The 22150-nt window shown below is 31.9% G+C and overlaps 1 protein-coding gene across 2 annotated transcripts; it reads right to left on the bottom strand.

Annotated features, from left to right (window-relative positions):
* Positions 1-9217: 9217 nt before the first annotated feature.
* Positions 9218-16189, bottom strand: LOC132271354 (F-box protein PP2-B11-like). Of its 2 annotated transcripts, none has more exons than XR_009469706.1 (4): positions 15832-16189; positions 13548-13666; positions 10801-13457; positions 9218-9487 (listed from the first exon to the last, which is right to left on the bottom strand). XR_009469706.1 is itself a non-coding variant. In XM_059772705.1 (4 exons), the coding sequence occupies exons 1-3, from the start codon at positions 16129-16131 to the stop codon at positions 12950-12952; spliced, it is 927 nt and encodes a 308-aa protein (XP_059628688.1). In that variant the 5' UTR covers positions 16132-16189; the 3' UTR covers positions 9218-9487; positions 12942-12949. The 2 variants fall into 2 exon arrangements, 1 of the variants encoding a protein (XP_059628688.1); XM_059772705.1 differs by having other exon boundaries at positions 12942-13457.
* Between the last annotated feature and the right edge of the window lie 5961 nt (positions 16190-22150).

Genomic DNA, 22150 nt, shown 5'->3' with positions numbered 1-22150 from the left:
TAATGAATTATTTTTATCGCAATATTTTTTGAAGAATGCATGTGAACTTTCCGCTCTTTGACTGCTTGACATTCCGGCAGAAAAATATTTATTAACAAATACAGGAACCCATCTATCACGTAGTGCGAACATTTTTTTAGCCAATGATTATCAAGTTGCTTACTTGCTTCCAATGCATCATTCCAAGTTCTTTCAAATTCTTCTACAGTCTCTGAATTCCATATAGATGATTTGAAAAGATCATAGTGATCTCGAAAAATCATTGAGTCTTTTCAAGAAATTTTTTCATGATGTGCCAAATGCAGTACTTGTGGAAGGTGTGTGGAAGCGCTTGAGCTATAGCCTTTTCCATTGTTGGATCTTGATCAGTGATAATAATGTTCGGTGCACATTTTGGCACTGCCTTTAGCCAAGTCTCAAATAGCCAAATGAATGAATCAACTCTCTCACCACTTAAGAAACCGCATCCAAAAATTGTTGTTTTCCCATGGTGGTTCACGCCTAATAGTGGAGCAAAAACCATACTATAACGATTTGTATTATATGTTGTATCAAATACAACTACATCACCAAAACAATTATATGTTTTTCTTGCAGTGGCGTCAACCCAAAAGCACCTAGTCATCTGACCATTTTCATCCGAGTTAAATTCGAAAAAGAAAGCAGGATTTTTTTCTTTCTCTATTTGAAAGTACTCATACAACATATCGGCATCATGACCTTTGAATTTTTCTCTCATATCTCGCTTGTAGTTTCTGAGATCTCTTTCAGTACAACCAACATTTTGAATTCCACCAGCTTGTGTTTCTAAAATATCAAACTGTTGATATGTAGGCATATTTATAATTCCAAATTGTTGAGCCAGTGCTTTTTTTGCATTTGAAACCTTGCAATGTGACCTCAAAAGGTGTACTTTGCTGGGGGTTGCAGGCGGATGGCTATGGCCTTCATCAAATTGACTGACTATATAATTTTCTCCACGTTAAACTACAATCAATCTTGCTTTGCACCCTTCACGTACTTTTCCTCGACACCTTTCTAATTTCTTTGACCCGATTTCAACATTATCATTAATTTCTTTTTCTTTTTCTTTTTCTTTTTCTTTTTTTCTTTTGTAGGTTGTCTCATCTATTTCTCCTTCTTTATAACAGACATATTGTCTCCAATATATTTCACCGCTATCCTTATTCTTTTTATTCTTATCAATCCGCACACTAAAACCCCCTTCACGTGCGTCCTTGTTATAAAAATCGTAAATCTCATCTAAATACTTGAACTCCTAGCCTTCTTTTGGTTTTTTCTCATAAGCAACTTGAGGAATATATATTTTCTCATTTTCATTTTCCCACAATTTTATACCATCCATACCTGAATAAAAATAAACGTTACAAATAAAATTTGACTATAACTTCTAAAAAAATTTAAATAAAGTTCTTTATTAATTATCGAAAAAAAAAAAAAAAAAAACGTAGCTCTTTATTAAAATTTTGTAAATAAAGGACACTGGAAAAACTTAGAAACGGTATTGAAATGATATTTATACACCTTTTGGCATGCTCTCACGGAATTAACACTTTGAACCATGCAATTTGAATCCAACTTTAATACTCAAAGATTTTATTTGAGGTCAAAACCATGATTTATCCAAAAGATGGAAGTACCATGGTATTCTAATTACTAAGTATCCTTTATCAATCAACCAAAATAAAATAATAATAATAATAAATTTTGATCACACAATCTGTAACAAATACCTAACAATGATACAAGTTATGGAAAATATGAAACAATCAACAAGAGATTTTAGAGAGATACCTTTTAATAAATTGACCGAAGGAAGTATTACAGGATGATGCAATCAACAAGAGTTGCAAAGAAGAGATGTGCCACGCTAATGCCTATGCCAGAATCTATGCGAATTTTTCAACTGGTACTGATAGAAATGAAGGGAATGATCCTTTTATCGTTGAAGAGATTAGAAATAATTAATTTTTTTTATTAATTGGTATGGTTTGAGAATTCGGATGGGAAGGAATTCGTATAAAAGATATAAAAGAAAAGTTTTACCAATTTTGTTTTAATTTGTTTCCATTAAAAACTTGTATAGTTTTGTCATTTCCTATTAATAATATAATTGCCTTAAATATAAAAAAACAAACACTGATTAATTAATTACCGTATGATTATATTCTAAGGTCAAGATTAAAAGTGAGTATACTATTTTATGTTCTCCAGAGACCAGTTGAACGCCACTGTATAGTAACAATGATAATAAAATAAATATGATGACAATAGTAAATAAATAAAATATAACGAACCAAAGTATATATATATATATATATATGGCAATAATAAAATTTTAAACTAAATAACACCTGGTACATGATGCAATATTATTACATTTTATGTTATATATTATTCTGTTATAATAGCTAAGTATTACCTTCTAATAAGATATATAGAAACAAGATAAATCTCAGATATACAAGAACAAGTTAAATTTCAATTCATTCTTTCATTTCTGTTAGTGATAGATCATATCTCGCAATATTATTACATTATGTTATATATTATTCTGTTATAATAGCTAAGTATTATCTTCTAATAAGATATATAGAAACAAGATAAATCTCAGATATATAGAAACAAGTTAAATTTCAATTGAGCTTTTTCATTTCTGTTAGCGATAGATCGTATCTCTAGAAATTCACATTCTTGATTGGCCACGTACTAGAACAATATAAATAGGTCCCTCTCTTTCACAAGAAGGGGGGAAGAAAACAGGGACAAGGAAAAAAGGCATAGAGATACGTAGAAATACTCCCTTTATTTGCAAAACCCCTCCTTGTTCCTAAAGGCCCTCCAGTGTGGTGACGGCTCCGCTCAGCAATCTCAGAGAATCAAAAGACGAAAAGCAAGTTGTGCACCAATCAAAAGGTACCTTTCTTCATAATATTTTTTTTAAAATTGTCGCTCTTATGCATTATTTTTTTTATATTACATGAATATATCCTGGTCATTATTTTATGTTATTTATTCATATTCTCTGATGCACAATATATGAATATCTTATTTGCATACATTTGCTTATTCTCTTGGGCACTTGGGTCTATTGTTATCTTATGCACGTTTTCTTTTGCTTATTTCATGCACATTGTGGTTATCCAATACCGTCCTTGTATTGGCCATAATCAGGGACGGAGCCAATGAAGGGCCGGTCCTCTATAATATATGTAGTAATTTTTTTATATTTTTTCTATATATATAAAAAATGGTATACAGTGCCCCTCCTGGCCTGCTTATACAGTGCCCCTCCAAATTTTGTGTTTTTTAAAATTATCCCTTTATTTTTTTTTTTACTCTTCAAATTTCTTAAATTTTCTTAAAAGAAAAAGTTAAATTTACCTTAAAAGAAAAAGAAACTCTTAACTTTTTCTTTTTAAAATTCTCTTATTTTTCTTTCCTTTTTCAATTTCTACTTCTTAAAATTCATCTTTTTAACGTGCATATTTGAATTTTTTTTTTCTTCTTCTTTTATAGTTTATATTTGTAATGTTTACATACATATAGTGCCCCTCCTGACTTGAAATCCTATCTCAGTCACTAGCCATAATGATTGAACTCATATATGTTTTTATATAAAATATTTACTATGGCTATATATACACTCAAATCATCATGTTATATCATTTTAATTTTTAAAAAGGGAGTATAGCTTCGTGACGCTTGTTATCTTTTAAAAAAAACCAAATAAAATAGTTACATTGCCTAGTGAATGTGATGTTGGCCTATAATTCCTATCCCCATTGTGTATATCGAAATCCTCTTATTGATTTCTTGTTAAACCCAAGTTGTACTAAAAGTGTTTTTTTTATTTTTAAAGTTTATAAAAAGTTCATAAAGTGTCCATCTATAGTTTATAAAAAGTTCATCCCTCAATTAGAACTATCATGCTAAACCAAAAAAAGTGGTCTTGTCTCCTGAATAATCATATTTGTTAGAGACATTGTGTTCTTAGAGATCATGTTTCCTGAATTATATTAATATCATTATTATTATTTTTACTCTCTAAAAATGATTTAATATTTCTGTCTTTGAAGTCCAAGGTAATTTTATTGTCTTAGACTCCTATTTCGTCTCATCCTCACTATACCTTCTAAATTGAGTCTTCTCAAATCCATTCATCACTGCAAGTTGTAAATCTTGCAAATTTAGTTTTCTTACAAAAGAAAAAAAGCTTCGTTAAGTGCAAATTATTGTACAATTTTAAATTCTATTTTATATTTCATCATGATTTTCTTAAAGATTACTGTAAATAGTTTCTGAGCAAGTTTTCTCAAAAAATAAGTCCAAGCTAGGCATGTTTCTAAAAAACAGGTTTTTCTCCTGTTCAGTATATATAAGGACATATTTTAGACCCTTCGCCAGTTTTTTTTTTTTTAATCTCCAAATAAAAGTATTCTAAAACCTTTTAATACGAAGGTACTTCCAATGCAAAAATAAAATAAATAATGATGAGCTTTAAAATTATGCTTAAAGTTTAGTTATTCTTGTATTTCCAAAATTCATGTTCCTTTTTAATAAAAATTTGTTCAAAATATCAAGATAGTATTCTTACTAGAATTCAATATTTTTTAGGACTCTTACGCTCCATCTTCTAATTAATTTCACTTGGCTAATTTGGAAAATTAAATGCTTATATAATCGTCTTTAGCCAATTGTTTTCTTTATATAATTCTTTGCCATGACTCTTTATATGTTGGCCGGTGATCCATCACTGAATTTGTGTTCCATGCTTGTATTGAAAACTTGTATTATTTTGAGAATTAAGTGGTCCCAATAACAATAGACTTAGCTATTGCCAAAAGTTATTTTTAGAGAGTATGAATCAAGAATGGTTAAAACCATTGTTTTCTTAATGTTAAATCATATTTTTTTAAAAAAAATCAACCTTTTTATAGAAATGTTCTTTTAAAAATCAAATATTGGTAACAGGCATAATTTTAAAATAAAACTTTTCTAAAAAGCTATTCTTCTTGAGAGAAAATTTACTTATGAATTATTTTTCTCTTAAAATTAAGCTTTCCTGAGCTAGTGATCTTAAATTTCAAATTCTCTAAGAAATATATATATCTTCTTAAATTATAATATATTTTAAAAATACAAATTTAATATATATTTACTTTCCTTATAAATATACTTTATTAAACTATAAGTTTCCTTATATATATATATATATATATATATATATATATATATATATATATATATATATATTACAAGATTTCCTTGGAAACATATTTAAGATACAAATTTATTTACAAATATATATACTTTCTTAAATAATAAAGTTTCCTTAGAAACATTTTAAAGATACAAGTTTCCTTATGACATACTTTCTCCAATTATAAAGATTCCTTAGAAACATCTTTTAAAAATACAAATCGGGTTGGAATATGTATATTTTTCCTAAAGTACAAGTTTCTTTAGAAATATTTATTTTTTAATATAATCCTCCTAAGATATACAAATTGAACCTAGGTCACTCCTAGGTTCGGCCATGTCATCATCTAAGATTTATATTTATTTATATTTTCTTATAAAACTCATAAACAATGATTTTATTTTCATATAAGTAAGGTTAATCTTATTTAAATAAATTATCTTTATTATCAAATTATACACATGTTTTTTTTTTAGGAATGCGATATAAAAATAAGGTAACCGTATTCCAAGGGTGTCCTGGGGTGCCTAACACCTTTCCCATGCACAATCAAACCCCCGAACTCTTTGCTCTGGTTTCATAGACTAAAACGGTGATCAAATAATAATATTTAAATATTTTCTAAAGTCCTTAGACATCCTAGGGTGACCTAACACACCAAAACCATATGTTAGGTGGCGACTCCAAAAATAAATAATATTTGGCAATAGCCACTCGTCGCATCGAGCCCTTTTTCTTCCCTCAAGTTTAGTATAACCCCTACAGAGAGGGTAAGAGAAAAATATGGGTGCGGGTCTCACATGTTTTTCACAAATGAAGCTTCTCCGGCTGTTTAGGTAGATGAATCACAGTGTATATATATATATATATGGCAATAGCCACTCGTCGCATCGAGCCCCTTTTCTTCCCTCAAGTTTAGTATAACCCCTATAGAGTGGGTAAGAGAAAAATCTTGGCGCAACATCTGGGTCTCACCTGTTTTTCATAAATGAAGCTTCTGCGGCTGTTTAGGGAGATGAATCACAGTGTGTGTGTGTGTATATATATATATATATAATGGTAGGGACAAGGGTACAATGAGAATTTTAATAAATTTTGTACATGACGTCAACACATTATGTCCTTGACTGACGTTGACTATAATAGAAGGGAGATTCGAACAAATTCCCAAACCACAAGAAAAGTCTATATAATTATGGCAAATCATAGGGGAGGTTCGTGTACATTACATATCCTATTTATTAGGCTAATGGGTTATCGGATTCGGATCGTAATCAGATTGTTGGATTTTTTGTTCAATCTATATCCGACTAATCGGATCGGATTCGGATCAGAACGATCTGAATCTGATCCATTAATATGTCTAGTTATAAGGAAGACTTTGTCTTACAATGAATCTGGATGGAGAAGTGAATGTGTATATATAGGTTGGCTATTAGTCTCATCTAATAGCTTAAACTTTTGGATCGGATTACAAAACATTTGACCATTACACTAGCCCAGTCACGATGGTGGTATGCAGGGGTGGAGCCTTTCATCAAAAAAAAAATAATTTACTACTACTATGTCCCATTAGCCCAACAAACCAAAGTTGACCCATGAAGAAGACCAAACTATTCAGCGTAATTTCAAGCAAAATAAAAACCCTTTTTATGTTTTTATTTACCAAAAAAAAATCCCTTTTTAGTTTTTAATCCTTTTCTTTTTTCTTCAACAATGTTTTTTTCACTTTTTTAATCTTAGATATAAAAAATAAAAAAAATAACTTCAACATTCTATTTATAATGATATTTGGTAATTGGATTTTTTTTTTTTTATTATTGTCTGAAAATTTTGAATATCGGTTTCTTTACTTTAAGTTAAATTTTGATTGTTTTGTGTTGAATCATATTGTTGGATCTGTGTTTCTTCATACTTGGATTTCTCATAAGAACTAATAAATTTTTTTCATAATAAATCATCTTATCTGCTTGATTTTTTTTTTTTTTTTTTTTTTTTCTTCTTCAGTAAATCCTCTGCTTGAATTTTTTCTTTAGCCCCCTCTACTTTCAAATCCTAACTCTATCCCTGGTGGTATGGTACTCGGTTAGTCACTTTTATTTTTATTTTTTTTTTTCATAAATTTTTTGAAACATATTTTCTACATTTGTTTGTTTATATATCTATATGCAATATATATATATATATATATATATATAGCATGGGCCACAAACAAAAGAGTACTATTAGCATGGGGCCACAAACAAAAAAAATGATATTTAAAAATATTATTTGGCAAAGCCTTCTTTGGCGAGGATTTGTGTGAGGCCATGTAAACGAGCCCTACACTCCTGTCATGCGAGATTCACACGGAAAATTGAGGCCAAACATACCACTTTTAGACATTTCGAAAAAAATAAAACATACCACTTTTAGTATGAAAACCAGCCTGAAAACAACCTTGCTATGCGTAAGTCAAAATGCGTGGGCTTGGAGCCCTATGTGTCACGTTTGAAGGACCACCACCACTGGCTTCCTTCCGAAGATAAAAAAAAGTTTTGGTACTCTAATGTGGTTGCCTCAAGTAGAAAATATGTAACCATTTGTTTAAGAACAACTTGCGCAGAGCGAGATTACTGTTAGGAGTTTAAATTTGAATTCATTTTTGTGAATGTGCTAATAATAAGCTTAAACACACAAAATTAGACTCGACGATTTTGATCACTTTTTAAAATCATATATATATGTATCCATTAGTGTTTTTTATTTTTTATTTAATAAAAGTCTTCCAAATTTGATAAAATAACCTAAATACTAATTGACCTCTCTAATTAGTTCCTAGCTAATCTTGTTATAATCAAAACAATCCAAAACGTTAAATGAAAAATAACAAATAAATTAACTTAATTTCACACACCTGTAGTTGTATTGTCGCTGTCAAAAGGTAAGCCTTTAATTTTTTAAAAAATTTTTTTTTTGTGAGATCCACACTATTGTAGATATAACATTATAATTACTATTCATGCAATTGTACCACCAGCTTCCTTCCAAAGATAAAAAGTCTATAGTACTACAAAGTCCAACCATAAGTAAAAAATATAATTGATTCCATTCGTGAACAACTCGAGCTCAATGAGATTAACGTTTGGCTCAAACTTTATTAATTAATAAAAGGGTTCGCATTTGAACTCATTTTGTGAATGTGCTAATGATAAGTGTTCATGAACATTCTTTTAAATACTATGTGTTTTGCCTTCGAAAAAAACATTCTTGTAAATGTTACTCTTTCATTATAATTTGTAATTAAATTTTATTCATTGGGCCTCAAGCTCGAGCTTGACAATGTACTCGAGACTAAACTCAGAATAAACTAAACAACAAGATAGAGAGGAGTCGAGCTTGACTTTGAACACACAAAATTAGACTCGATGATCTTAATCACTTGCTAAAATAATACTCCGTATATAAAAGCCTTTCAAATTTAATAAAATAAACCAAATACTAATAAACTTGTCTAGCTAGTTCCTAGCTAATCTAGTTATAATCAAAGATAACCGAAAAACGACGTTAATTGAAAAATAACAAATAATGCTATTCTCGGGCAAGTTGCAGGCGTCGAGGGACTGGGTTTCGGCCGCGGCAATGTGGAGGCAATGTGGAAGATGCTATAGCAGGAAAACCCCGATGTGGTGGCAATGTGGAGGCAATGTGGAAGATGCTATAGCAGGAAAACCCCGATGTGGTGGCATTGTGGATGATGTCGCCGCCGTAACAATTGGGATATATATGGGTGTGTATGGAGATACATATGTATGTATGTATATGTGTGTATGGATATACATATGTGTGTATCTAAAATAGAAGAAATGGAATAAGGAAGAGGTGGTGACGATGGTTGTCCCGCTGCAGCGTGAATCAAACACCAATACTAAAATAAAATCTCAACCTGCTTGATAAGAACAAAACTAGCCAAATCCAAACTCATAGCCAAAAAGTTCATTCATAGACTAACCCTTAAACAACAACTAACATACCCGTGATCATTAAGTCCATAGTCCTTATATACAACCAAAAGTTATATTACAATCACAAAAGGAGATACACACAAGTCCCCACTAGGCTGTTCATTATATGCATAATCTATCACCCGAACCAAAAGACAGCCGCTGGCACAAAAAAAATGTATACATAGCAGTCTCCCGCGGACTACCACGCCTCCGTGAAAGAAACCCACCTAATGCCATCCTTATTCCTGGACCGCGCCCTTTTCACCACCACGAGGACCTGAAAAGAAATTTTAGAAAAAAAGAATGAGCTCAAAAGAGCCCAGTAGGTTTCCGATTTTTATGAAAAATAAATAGAATTATTTGTTTTCAATCCAGATTCAAGAGAACCTCCTTTAATAGTTGAGATAACGAAGAACTATAGCCATGTGGAAATTTTAACTGAACACTTAAGTAGGCTATCGACGAATACAAAAATTTCAAAATTTATCTCATATCAAAACTCATGTATCAGGAAAATCAAGAAATTGATTTGCTTATCAAAGATAAACAATCCCGCAAAACAATAGTAATCAAAATCGATCCAATACTGTGTACCCCCACGCGTCTTTAAGGACCTACCCCTCTGGACCACCGCCCCCGTCCTTTGGATTAAGGGGCTCTCACCCCGGGACCGTGAACACCCCCTCGTTAGGGCCCGGGCCGTTTAAGTTTTTTCAACCTAAGGGAAACTCTTACCCTACCTATTTGATTCTGAGTCACATACACAGTTGGAAAAACATAATCAATTACCACCGTAGGCAGCCTTACCCAAAAACATTTTCATTCTCCTACATAATCACAATTTACTAATATAAATTTACTAATAAATCAATACTACTAATTCATAAATCAAATATTACAAATATAATAATATAAATAAGAAATCTACATGCAATACGAATTTGTAAAAGATAACTTCAAAGAAATACTACCAGCAAAGAGCATAATCTGTGGATAGCCTTCATGAGCATAAAATACCCATTTTAACAAGGCTACTGCTATCTCCAAAAACTTTCAGCAAAATAAACATATTATTTACTCAAAAGTTCATATAAAGTCTTCTATTGAACAAACTGATATACACGAAAACTAAATGTAACCCAATTGATTGTAATATGAAATTCACAATCAATATTCCAGAAAGAAACTACATAAAGGAATTAATTTTAGTCACACAAAATATAGGGATTTTTGGGTGAAAAGTAATCCCATGGACTACCTTACATACTAAAATGATTCCATAATTAATTCAATAGGTAAGTAAATCAAATCAAATAAAATTCCACAAGTTCAATTTATAGGGTATTTAAAACTTCAAAGAAAATAGTAAAAGTAAAATTATGAAAATAGCATTCCGAAAGTCAACCTAGTGTTCTATTCAGATTCCACAACAAGACTAAATTTACAAAAATTTAAGATTATTGGCCAGCAGATTTCACAACTAAAACAATATTTTGAGAGAATATCAGGAAGCAAAAGTTTCAAACTTTCCTTTTCTTTTGAATACCAGATTTGAAAATTAAAAAAAAAATTTAAGATTTGAAAACTTACCTCCTTATGGCACTGGTTCCTCCTTCCTCCTCCCTCTAGTCTCTCTCGCTCTCTCTCTCTCTCTCTAGCCGAGACCAAGTGATGTGTGTGTGTTTGTGGTTTTGTACACTATTATATAAAAATATATACACTTTCCACTAAGCCTCGAAGACTTTTGAGTCAACTAAGCTTCTTCCAAAAGCTTTAATGTAAGTGGGAATACCACCTGGCAACTTCATCCCATGCATAAGGACAAGTGTTACTGCTGCCACCACTAAACTCCTACAAGTGCCACATAACATTATACATTCTTTCTTTTAAACAAAATAATACCCCACTAAATTAAACAAACAGAAACAGTAACGGCTAAAAAAAAAAAATTTTAAAAAAAATACAAATCAAGGACATCACAATGGCGGTCAAGGGGTGGTGGCGGTGGTATACTGGTAGGTGGTGGCAAAATTTGTTTTTTTAGGTAAAGTACAACACTCCTAGATTTGTCAAAAAGACATACGGATAAAATTTACCTATTTTTGAGACAATGACACCCCTTAAAGATTGAAAAGTGAACAAAGACACCCCTAAGGTCAACTGGCATGAAAAATTAACAAAATTGCCCTTTGATAATTACAAGTTAATAAATTAGACAACACTTCTCCTTATGAACAATTTATATGTACAGCCAAAATGCTAGAAATATAGACTATATATATAAATATACATCCACGAAAATTCTCAACATATGAACCATAGTTTGCAATAAAAATGCAAATCACCATTGTGTTAAGGCCGAAACAATCAATCCAGTAACAAAACCAAGTACAAAACCAAACTATGCATCAAATTAAGACCTCAATTTCAATATCGAGGATAAACAAAACCAAGTAAAGGACCATTTTGAATTATATGCTAGTAAAGGACCATATTCGAATTATTTACGGTGTACCCAATTATGCAAGGTTCATGAAACTTGTGTTCCTAGACAAATTACTCCCATTGGAGTCGAATTTGATCCGTGTTGTACCACCCTGTGCCTCAACGCGCTTGATCTCCTCGACGAGGTTTGGCGCGAGCCGTATAATCATGGCGAAGTTCAGAGGGTTGCCGGTGACAAGACTGAACGTCTCCTCCTCCGCCAGAGGGGCTGAGGTGGTGGCACCGGGGTCGCCGCTGCGATTGCGAGGGCCAGCACTGCTACCGACCAAGAGACAAATTCCGGGAGTGGTGCGTTGAATGTGGAGTGGATGTTGTGCTTGCGGGCTGCCGCACCCCCGCCCGGCCTCCACCCATCCCCCTCCACCGCCTTGGCCGAGCTTCCCAAAGCCTCCATACATTGTGGGTCCGATTAGTCGCGTTTGGGGTTGACGTTTCATACCGTGGTTCGATGGTTATAAGATTAGGGCATTCATAGGTTACTAATTTTGTCCTTTCATATGATGTAAGACCTTGTTTAGACGAAATTTCTTCAAGGGGGTGTCATTGTCACAAAAATATGTAAGTTTTAACTGCGTGTCCTTTTGGCGACAGGAAATAAATATTCATCATTTTTCTTGTTTACAAGAAATAATCACTTCCTATTGTATGGGAGCATTATTTTACCAGTATTTTGATGTGCATAATACTTTTTCGTGTTCTCGACTGACAACTTATTTAACTTAATATAACTTGTTTACTTAAAAATATCATATGAAAACAAAAATATGCTGACGGACATAGCTCAAATTTTCTGCTATTCAAACATCATAATATATCACACATAGCATGGACATGCACCAAGTTCCAACAGCCAATTCAATTCCAAAAAAATGGAAAGTTGCTACAAATATATACATTTTATGGAAAGTGGATACAAATATATACATTCTTGATTTCATTTAGTGTACAGTGAAAAAAATAAAATCATACCATAAATAATGTGCAAAAATACAACCCTGCTTTAGTATGTGCATGTAAATCTCTAGCATTTGAAAATATGCCCAAATTGCACCTAATATCTGTCAAGTGTCAAATTTGACTAACTTTTTTTATTTATAAATCCCCCCAAAATACCCCTAAAAACTGAAATCAGTGTTTTTTTTTTTTTTTTTTGGGAAATGTAAGTAAGGGGTGTGGGAATGGGGGTATGCATTCTACACATAACAAGGGGTTGTTTTGCACATTACCTTTTCATTTATTTACTATTCTTTGGCCTGATTTCAATTCCTTGAAGAATGAGGCCACTTTTCCAGTTGCCACCCTTCACTTCTTGCAAACATATTTCTAGTTCCCCATCTTCTCCACTCTTGTAAAGATAGTCACCCAACTCCATCTCCAACCACCCGTCTCCTCTCTCCTTCGGAGATTGATCGCTGCTTTCACTAGGCATGGCGACTTGTGGTCTCTGCATCTTAGCAAGGGTGCGGTTGAAAATCCCCATTCGCCCTCTTCGTCTTGGTAAAATATGAGTTCGACGCCCCTGCCCTCCATTAGGATCCAGATAAAAACTCCTTAATTCCTCTTCACTCCCACGAAGTCCTACCCAACCCTCTACTGGTTGGAATTCAAATCCATATACTCTTTTCATCCACTTGAACACAATGTAAGCTGCATAGTTTGTGTCAGGCGATATCATCCGAGTACTTATCCTCCCACGAATTTCAAGCCAACACACATCGACAAGCTCTGCCACCTCAGCGAATCTGATTTTGTAAATTTGGTTTCATTGAATTAATTAACACCATACATGGAGAAAACAAACGAAGAAAAGAGCAGCACAATGAGAGATAGACCTGGACTCGGGTAGAGAAATCCATCTCCAATACATAGGCGTATCACCATAAACAATTGTGAGGGATCTTGCAGCTAACATGAAACATTTCTTCCCACTCCATTTATCCAATGAAAAACTCTGCTTAATGCCACTAATGAGACGTTAGAGAGAGATTAAAATGAAAACTGAAGCAAACACTGTGTATAAAGTAGATTACAGCCACCCAAATGGACATTCAGATAGAGAAAAAGACTAGAAAGAACCAAAGCTTCAAAACAGAACTGACAACTCCACCCTGTGAATCATATGATTCAACTCAAAAGGTACAAAACAAAGCTAACAAGAATTACATGTTATTTTGCAGTACTAATGAATAACACGAGTCTGCAATCACCAGCAAAGATGGCTTTTGACAGGCTGTTTTGCAACACAACCGGATTCATAACCAACCCGAAATTTGTTGTGTTAGGCATATAAGCACACGTGATTCAAGGGTTCTCTATTTGAAGACTATAAATGATTATCCATAATTAACTAGTGATACAACATATTGGGAGATTGCAGCTACTAACGGAGAAAATAGATATTTGGTATTAGTATTAAACAAGCAAGTAGAGAGAAGCAAAAGGAACAGAAGCAGATAAGTAGTTTATTTTTCCCTCAAATGCTGGTAAGCAAGGCCCTGAGACAGAATACGCCAATGTTCAGTATCCACCTTCATTCGCAACAATATTATTCGAAATACTTGTTGGTTCCATTTTGAACCAATTTTTTTTTTTTTTTCTTTTTTCCTAGTTGGTACTCACACACACATGCCTCCACTGAGACTCGAACCTCTGACCTCTCTTTGAGAAATAGGGGCTTGATACCGCTAGGCCACTGGCCTGTTGGTCATTTTGAACCAAAATTCATCACACTTGCAAATAATTTGGGGAGTGTTCGGATTCTTGCGAACTTATAGTTGACAATTAAGACTTCCGGTGTCTACAGTGATCTGATGTCATGTCTCCCCATTTGAAGATGCTCATGTTTAGCCTTCCAAGTAAATTTCTATTCACAGTATGTGGATCTTGCACAGTACAATATAAGTTTAATATTATGTAGCATTCTATTGCTTGGTATGATAGTAAAAGCTCGACTGACAAGTGTGAGAATGCAGGTTCTTAGCCTGCAAGAGTTAGGGCTTTTTCTAATTTGCCTATGACGATACCCATGTCACCCAGTTACAACTTTTAATTTATGACTATGAACATATAATTTCTATGCACTTTCTTTAGTCAACTTCTGTCCACACTTTATGATTATGAAGAGATTCCACTGTTTGGTATGATGGAATACGCTTGGGCTGACATGTTCGAGAAATCTCTCCCAAACTGTCAAAAGTTAAGAGTGTAAAATTTTCCTCTGCTGCCTTCTATGAACAGTATATGATTATTATAATTTGTATGCACAATTGATGATAAAGGAATTACCATAAATTGATTCCCCTACATATATTCATAATTCACAACACCAACTAGTTATCAATTCAAACTTATTTTCTCCCCCCCAAAAAAAAAAAAAAAAAAAAAACTTTCCAGCAAATCCTCAAATCTTTGTCTGAACCATAATTGCATTTTATGTTTTAAAATTTTGAAGGAGAACTCGTCCTGATCACAATCATTCATCTCTAATCCCATTAAAATTATATATATATATATATATATATATATATATTAAACCCTAAAGTCTAATCCCATTAAAATATTGAATATATTAAGCCCCTAAACCAATTAAAAACTTGACCATATTTTCCACAAAAACAGAAAATTACACATCATTCATGACTAATCACAATCATATATATATATATATATATATATATATATATATATATATTCCTTACTATACTTTTTTTTGGATTGTGTCGAAAGATATATTTTATTCAATATATATTTATATTTATATCTATATATTTAGATCCTGTCAAAAGAGAGAATTTATTCACTATGTTTTTAACATATATAATTTTTTTAGTCTCTGTCAAGAGGGAATATTCGACGGAGATAAATAAATTTTTTTTTGGACAAAATAAAAGAGACCAAAAACAGTAAAGATGTGAGACACCAATCATATTGGAATGCAGTGGTGTAATTTGAAAAAAGAAATATAATCAATCACTTTTAAGGTTAGGATTAGAAATGTCACTTCATTTTAAATGTGAGTGCAAAAGTAAATTAAAATCTTGAACATGTTTCCCTAAATTACACAGCATTCATTTCTACCCACAATCAAACAATACAGTGTGAAACTTGAAATTTTACCTTAGTCCCACCATCGACGATGAGGGGATGATCGGAGAGGCTGAGATAAAGCTCTTTCTTAGATGTGAAAACCGGCGGAGAAGAATCGGAAGCTCGGGCAATGATGTCCTCATAATCTGACGGCAGAAATCTCTCCCAAACTGTGTCAGATTCCCCAGCCGACCGGAAAGTGGACGCCAGCAACGAAAGCCGGCAAGTCTCTGGAGCACTCGCCAGAGACAACATGTTCGCTATGCAATTCTCCGGCAATGCGTTGAAATCGGTCGCCGGACATGGATGTCTGCTGCTCTCTGCTTCCATCTCTTCACTCTCTCTCTCTCTAGATCTCTCTTCTCTCTCCAGTCTCCACAGACTGATATATATGCATTCACCAGTATAATATACGGCAGAGTGAACACAACACATTATGGGTTTTCATCACGACACGTGTTCACCGATCACCCGTTGAATTATCAATAATGGTGAACCTGTCAATTATGAACGAAAAATAAATAGTAATAAAAAATAAAAAATTGTTTGTTCACTTTTTACTTTTTCTTTTTTTAATTTATAGAAAATAATCCTAGGATTTGAGACTGAGAATGTCTAAAAATTCATTTACTTAAACAATTTAAAAAAAAAAAAAAAAAAGAGTAAGACCGACTCACCTACTTAAACAAATTCATGTCTATTTAGATATGTATAATGTTATATAAATTACCATAAATGTTATATAAATTTTCTATTGATATTGCTATTTTTTTAGTATTTAATATTTATATTTTATTAATCAAGAAAAGTATAATAAAAAGGTACCCATATAGGGATGGCAACGGGGCGGGTTTAGAGCGGGTTTCCCTAAATCCCGCCCCACCCCTTTTATTTTTTATCAAGTCCATGCCCGCCCCGAGACCCTCGACGGGTTGAATTTTCCTGTTCAGCCCCGCCCCGTTGGGAAATACTGTGCCCCCGTGCCCGCCCCGCTAACAAATTTTTTTCTCCCACTTTTTGGAACTTAAGCTAATGCTATTTGAATGTGGAAAGCCTGGGAATGGCACAACATAAATGAAATTATGTATCCCAACAAAAATAAAAAAAATAACATGCACATAACATAATTCAGAGAACATAATAAACAAAAATAAAAGTTTAATATAACCAAATCACAAGAAGTTCTAAACTCCAACTTCCACCATAACCAAAACAAAAGCAAATTTAATACCAAGTTTATATATATATATATATATATATATATAAAATATAGTTATATGCTTAACGGGGCGGGGCGGGGCGGGGCTCTTAGGATATGTATACTGAACCCTTATCCGCCCCGTGACCCGCGACGGGTACAAAATTTGTATCCATGCCCGCCCCAACGGTATAAAAAGTGTTTCCATATCCTTTATTAACAGGGCGGGACGGGACGGAGCTCCGGCGGGGCGGTAAAAATTGACATCCCTATACCCATAGGTCATTTCTCAATTGAAATGTAAGAATTTTAGTCCGTAATGAATAATTTGTACAGTAAAATATGTGTGAATGTTTATCTAACTCATATAAATATGAACAAAAAAAAAAAAAATTTGACAAAAAAGTTTTCTTTTTGTGTGAGTGATGCTTCTGTTGTGATTCTAAGTTACCTAATTTATTTCTAATTCAAGTTAAAGAAGAATATGATAAAAAATAATTAATTTTTTATTTTATTTTTGTTGTTGTTGTTGATGAGTAAGAGCATCTCCAACCGTTGTGTTTATGTTTTTTTTTTTTTTTTTTTTTTTTATGTAAATTTGATATGTCATGATGAATTTACATAAAAATTTTGGATTATTTAATTTTAACCCCAACGGTTATTTTATACATTTTGTATAAAAATATATTTTTCAATAACAACCAATCATGTGTCATGTCAGGATCTCACATACTTGTTACAAACTTATGGTTGATTATTTAATGGGATGAGAAAGAAAATATATTGATCTGTCAGTATAAAAATATTTTTACACAATCATTTTATATATTGGTGATGTGACAATATATTTTACACAATTCTTTTACATAATGTGATAATATATCTTAACAGTCGACTGAAAATAAAAAATATTAATACATCTTATGGGATAACGTATATTCTACTCAAAAGAATATTTTAAGAAAGCTGAAAATGTTCAAAAATTAGTATCCGTATATGACTACAACTTACGTCACTCCACCTAATGTTACTTAGTTTATTTATTATATGCAAGTTAAAACGCCATGTATCAATTATAATATCAAGCAGTTTTCATTTATTGTTTTTTTTTTTTTTTTTTTTTTTTTTTTGAATGGAGGGAACTTTGGGAGGAGACTTGACAACCTTGTGATGGTCTGTGACGTGGATGATACTAATCCCACCGGACTTTGACATAGCTATTCAAAATTTTGACTCTCATTGAGTTGACATAATAAAGGGGTTAGCTGTTACAAATAGACTCTCGGAGGGTTCTGCGGGAATTCTGAAAATGGATTTGACTTAATGCGATTTAAATGCGATAAGTCTTTTTATTCCATTCAATAATTGGATGAATTTTTTGTATATGAATTCATATTCGATTCGTTAATGAAGGATATTTCATCTAATAATCTAAACCAATTTTATACAAGTGTAATCTTTTTATTAAAAAAATAAAAATAAAAAATTTAATGAAAAAGAGAATAAAAAACAATGATTAGGAAAAAAAATGATAGAAAACAAAAAATAAATAAAATATAAAAGGAAAATAAAAGAAAAATAAATTATGTACTCTTTATTAATGAATAAATATTATGACAGTATTAATATGTATATTAGCAGATTTATTAGTACGTGGGGGAGAACACCACATTATTATACATATAACATTATGATTTTTTATTTTTTTATTTTTTTATTTTTTTTATTATTACCTTCAAAATTCTAATACAAATCTGATAGGAGTGTGTGTATATATATATATATTCGGATCAGATGAGTATAATCCATATTCGATTTGTTAGGATAAGGGGTTATTGGATTCTGATCGTAATCTGGTTGTTGAATTTTTTGTTCAATTTATTATTTATATCCGACTAATCGGATCGGATTCGAATCAAAACTCAATCCACTGACAGGTCCAGTTATAAGGAGGACTTTGTCTTACAATAAATCCGGATGAGAAAGTGAGTACGTATATATGAGTTGGGTATAAGTCTTATCTAATAGTTTAAATTTTTGAATTGAATCGCAAAACATTTGACCATTACACTAACCCAATCACCATGGTATGGTACTCGGGTTAGTCACTTTTATTATTATTATTTTTTTCATAAAATTTTTTGAAACATATTTTATACATTTGTTTGTATATATATATAGGTGAACAGCATTAAATTCCCCTTTTCTATTTGGGTTTTGCTCTAAACACCCCTTTCTATTTTTTTACCAATAAACCCCCCTCAACTATCCGAGTGGGGTGATTTAACGGACGAGAGTTAATTGAGTGAGATTTGAAATAAAAATTGACTAAAGTGCCCATTAGGCCTGTTTGGAGTCTTTGATTTTTTATTAAATTACCTAAAATATGTAAACTCTTGTTCCATGCCTCATGATCGAGGTTGCCTCACTCACCCTTCAAACCTCACAATTTAATACTTTCAGTCATGGTACACAACACCATTAGGTTTTTAAGGTGGTGGTAGTCTTGTAGTCTCTGTGGTGATTTCTTTTGAGAAGAAGGCAAAACAATAAAACAGTAATTACTTTTCAAAGAAATTTGGTATGTTTGAAATTAGAGTTTGTTTGTTTCTTATTGAGATTCTCTCTAATTGTTTATGATTTTAAAATTAGAATTTTTGTAGTTTAATAACGTTGTATGTATTATTAAGTTGTAAGCTTAAAGAAAAACAAGTCCCTTTAATGAATTTCACTTCATAAATCTTATTATCAACCCACTTCCCAACCTCCACACGAGCAGGCCTGAAGTATTTGTCTAAGGCCACTTTGTTTCTTTTGTGTACATTGTCAAAATATGGTACTTTTTTTACATGGTACCTATACTAGGGTTCTTAAAAATTAGGACATTTTGCACTTTTAAATTGTCAAAATATGGCACTTTTACATCTTATTGGGGTCTTTTTTTTTTGTTCAAGGAGTTACTTTTAATTAATAGTTTCTCGAAAACTGACTATGAGCAATCTGTTTTAATGCCATATCCATTGTTACTGATCTAACTTTTCAATAGGGAAATAATGAAATAAATGGATGGAGATTATTATCCGGACCCAAAAAAAAAAAAAAAAATGGATGAAGAAATTTATCAATATTATTTGAAGTCCTAAAGACTTTTTATTGTTTGAAGTGGTAAACTCTTTCCATCCGTATATATCAAAAAGTACTTTGGAATCAAATAGAAGATATTTTTTAAAAAAATTTAAAATTTTGTTTAATGTAGTGTGTTAATGTAAAAGTACTTTGGAATCAATTTTCGGCTGGTTGTTAACTTTCTGGAGTTAAATAATATTGTTGTATTATTCAAAAAAACTAATGCTAAAATATTTAAAAATAACAAAGTTTGTGCCCTTTGCTTTGCTAGATGTTAAAAGTAGCATGTATCGTTTTAGCCATCCTTTGTTTTAGTCATTTTATCCAGTTATCCATCTTGCTGGTTATTTTTGAACAAAATACTATTTTCTATTTTGTGTGAGTTCTTGTGCTACAGATCATATATCTCACTTTTAATGAATTTTTTCTAGTACTTAAATATATTTGTATTTACTTGGACAGCTTTTATGGAAAATTTATTCGCATTGGAAGTTTATCATGGAGGTTTCATGCTGTTTACCATTTAATAAAAAATAAAAAATTAAAGACAAAGTATATGTCCAAACAAGCTTAGTGGGCACTTTAGTCAATTTTTATTTCAGATCTCACTCAGTAACTTTGGTCTGTTAAATCACCCCCCTCGGATAATTGAGGGAGTTTTTTAGCTAAAAAAAAAATAAATAAAAAAATAAAAGAGTGTTTAGTGCAAAACTCAAATAGAAAAAAGAGTTTAATGTCGTTCACCATATATATATATATATATATATATATATATATTTTGTAGGCCATAGGGGGAGGAAAACAAACAAAAAGAGTGTTATTAGCTTGGGGCCCACAAATAGAAAAAATGATATTTAAAAAGATTATTTGACAAAGCCTTGTGTGAGGCCCATGATGCGAACGAGCCGTACACAACAGTCATGCGAGATTCACACGGAAAATTGAGGCCAAATAATTTAGGTGGACTTGCAAAGTCAAATTGCGCGGGCTTGGAGTGCTGTCACGTTTGAAGGACCACCGCCGCTCGCTTCCTTCCATAGATAAAAAATGTGTTGGTACTCTGAAGTCGTTGCCTAAAGTAGAAAATATGTAACCATTTGTTTATAAACAATTCGAGCTGAACGAGATTAACATATTAACATAGTAACAGTGTTTTGAAGACGCTTTTTTTCTAACCAAATTTTAAATTTTTGTCATTTTCGTGAGCTTAACGAGATTAACATACATATACATATATTTAGTAACACGTGTTTTGAAGACGCTTTTTTTCTAATCAAATTTTAAATTTTTGTCATTTTCGTGAGCTTAACGAGATTGACATACATATACATATATTTAGTAACACGTGTTTTGAAGACGCTTTTCCTCTGACCAAATTTTAAATTTTGTCGTTTTCATGCTCTACACTTAACTTAAAAATTGAATCCAATCGAATAATTTATTAGCTCTGGACTTAAAATTTGTTTTCTTCTAATTTGTAAGCTCCACCCCTTTCTACTCTATTTCATATTTCATATCCATTTTAGAGGTTCTAATTTACAAATGTTAAGAATTCGAATTTCAATTTGAATTCATTTATGTGAATGTGCTAATGATAAGTGTGATTCTTTCATTATAATCGGTAAAGAAAATGATATTAAAATGCAAGTAACTTGCCCTTTGTGAAGTGAAAAGTCAACTTTATATATATATATATATATATGAGAAAAGGGCAAAAAATATATAATAAATAAATGTCTAATTATATTGCTTCACCCAAAAACCTCAACAATCTCAAAGAATATATTGAGTGCCGGGTGCACCATGTTATTATTGGTGTACACATCTAATGATAATATATGTGATATTTAAAAAAAGTTAACTCACATACTTACAAAATTGTTGATAAGGAAATAATTTATTATATTTCATTATATGGGTATACTAACTCGTTGAATTAACTTCACTTAACAATAGGATCAAAATAAGCGCTTTGGCAATAGGCTGTCAAAAATCTATTTGAGAGGAAGCAACCTGTAACAATAT

Source organism: Cornus florida, unplaced genomic scaffold (genome assembly GCF_030987335.1).
Source record: "Cornus florida cultivar Cherokee Brave unplaced genomic scaffold, ASM3098733v1 CherokeeBrave_3.0.0_Hap2_Chr08, whole genome shotgun sequence".
Lineage (NCBI taxonomy): Eukaryota > Viridiplantae > Streptophyta > Magnoliopsida > Cornales > Cornaceae > Cornus > Cornus florida.
Note: the sequence above shows the minus strand (reverse complement) of the source record. Positions and strands in the feature narration are given on the sequence as shown.

Coding starts and splice junctions, on each gene's coding strand:
- LOC132271354 (XM_059772705.1), bottom strand. CDS start 16,131: ATGGAAGCAGAGAGCAGCAGACATCCATGTCCGGCGACCGATTTCAAC. Junction 13,667..15,831: donor TCGTCGATGGTGGGACTAAG/GTAAAATTTCAA, acceptor GGCATTAAGCAG/AGTTTTTCATTGGATAAATG. Junction 13,458..13,547: donor ATTTCTCTACCCGAGTCCAG/GTCTATCTCTCA, acceptor TTACAAAATCAG/ATTCGCTGAGGTGGCAGAGC.